The 1,420-nt window shown below is 50.6% G+C and overlaps 1 protein-coding gene across 1 annotated transcript; it reads left to right on the forward strand.

The window, feature by feature from the left end:
* Positions 1-217: 217 nt before the first annotated feature.
* On the forward strand, positions 218-595 carry MAA_11811 (reverse transcriptase; the record flags this gene model as incomplete). Its single annotated transcript, XM_011413148.1, has 1 exon — positions 218-595. The coding sequence occupies one exon, from the start codon at positions 218-220 to the stop codon at positions 593-595; it is 378 nt and encodes a 125-aa protein (XP_011411450.1).
* Between the last annotated feature and the right edge of the window lie 825 nt (positions 596-1,420).

Consider the following 1,420-nt stretch of genomic DNA (forward strand, 5'->3'; position numbering starts at 1 on the left):
TTGTTGCCGACATCTCTCATATGCCCAGTGGAGCTTGTGGAGTGTGACCTAAATGGCCACCCTCCGGCGAGATGGACATCATAGAAGGGGTCAACGGTCAAAAGCCAATTCAATCACTCTCCACACATCCCCAGGCTGTTACATTACGATGTCAGGCGAGGGTTATTATCCACACATCAGCCGTCAAGATTGCAGTGTCGTTGGAGATGGTTGCGGCATGGAGACACGGGCGGGTCAATACTTCGGAGACGCGTTTAGCAGCATTGACGGCGGCGTTTACGCAATGGAATGGGCTTCTGACGGCATATCGGCCTGGCTTTTCTCTGGTCACGGAATCCCCGAAGGCACAACGTCTGGTAGCCCAAATCCCGCAGCTTGGGGCGTGCCGCTTGCGCGTTTTGCCGGAGGGAACGGCAGCAATATAGACTCATATTTTCGTGACAATGGCAGCAATATTGACTCATATTTTCGTGACAACATTGTGTTTGACACTACTTTCTGTGGTGACTGGACTGGTAACCCTTCCGTGTGGGATTCCAATGTGATGTGCTTGGCATGTATCAGGGCTCCCATGTGTGTAATATATGGCTCATAGTTCTGGTGCCTTCGTCAATGCCTACTGGCTTGTCAAATCAATTACGATGTACAAGAGGACAGAGAATTTTTAACCAGGACGTCAGTTTCTGAGCTCTTGGCCCGTGTCGGTACCCGAACACACATCCACGACACCGATTCCAAGAGCCAATAGCCTCGGTGCATCTACATCTACACACGCCCCCTTGGGGTCGATATAAAGAGGAGGCGGACGAAACTCAGGATGCGTGGCGTACGTCCGAAGATCGAAAGGCCGACTCGGTTACCATTGCACTCCCACGACGTATACAAAGTTCGTTGTTGCATGCATCTACATATCACGCTGTACCTCCATATTTAGCACAAAACGTTATTGTCTCCTTTAAATCACGCTTAGTGCGTTTGGACCTACCATGGTGCCCTGAATGGCCAGCTGTGTATATAACATGGCATTGTCGGAACACAAATGCACATGAAGACACGCACGGCTTGTTCACTCTTCATTCACCCGGCTATAAGGGTACAGATTCAGTCTTCTCTCGTTTGCTCATGAAGGCGTTAGAGAGGTTTGCCAGGCAGGCTAAATCTAGCCTGGAAGGAGACGGCCCGCTTTCTTTTGCCGGCATGTCAGATGTAAATCTCCAGAACGGACGCCAGTTTGCCGTCAGTTGCGGATTGGAAACCAAATCGGCCCCCTTTACCACCGTGACCTCGGCATTTTATGCCTATTCTAGGCTCCTGCGCTCATCTGAAATTGCAGTGTGGGATCTGTCAAGCAATAAAAAAGGTAGAAAAATTACGTACCAGTGCCTCGCCGCTCATGTCCAGGCCCTTTCGCGGCATCTGG

This window comes from Metarhizium robertsii (genome assembly GCF_000187425.2).
Source record: "Metarhizium robertsii ARSEF 23 chromosome Unknown MAA_Scf_40, whole genome shotgun sequence".
NCBI lineage: Eukaryota > Fungi > Ascomycota > Sordariomycetes > Hypocreales > Clavicipitaceae > Metarhizium > Metarhizium robertsii.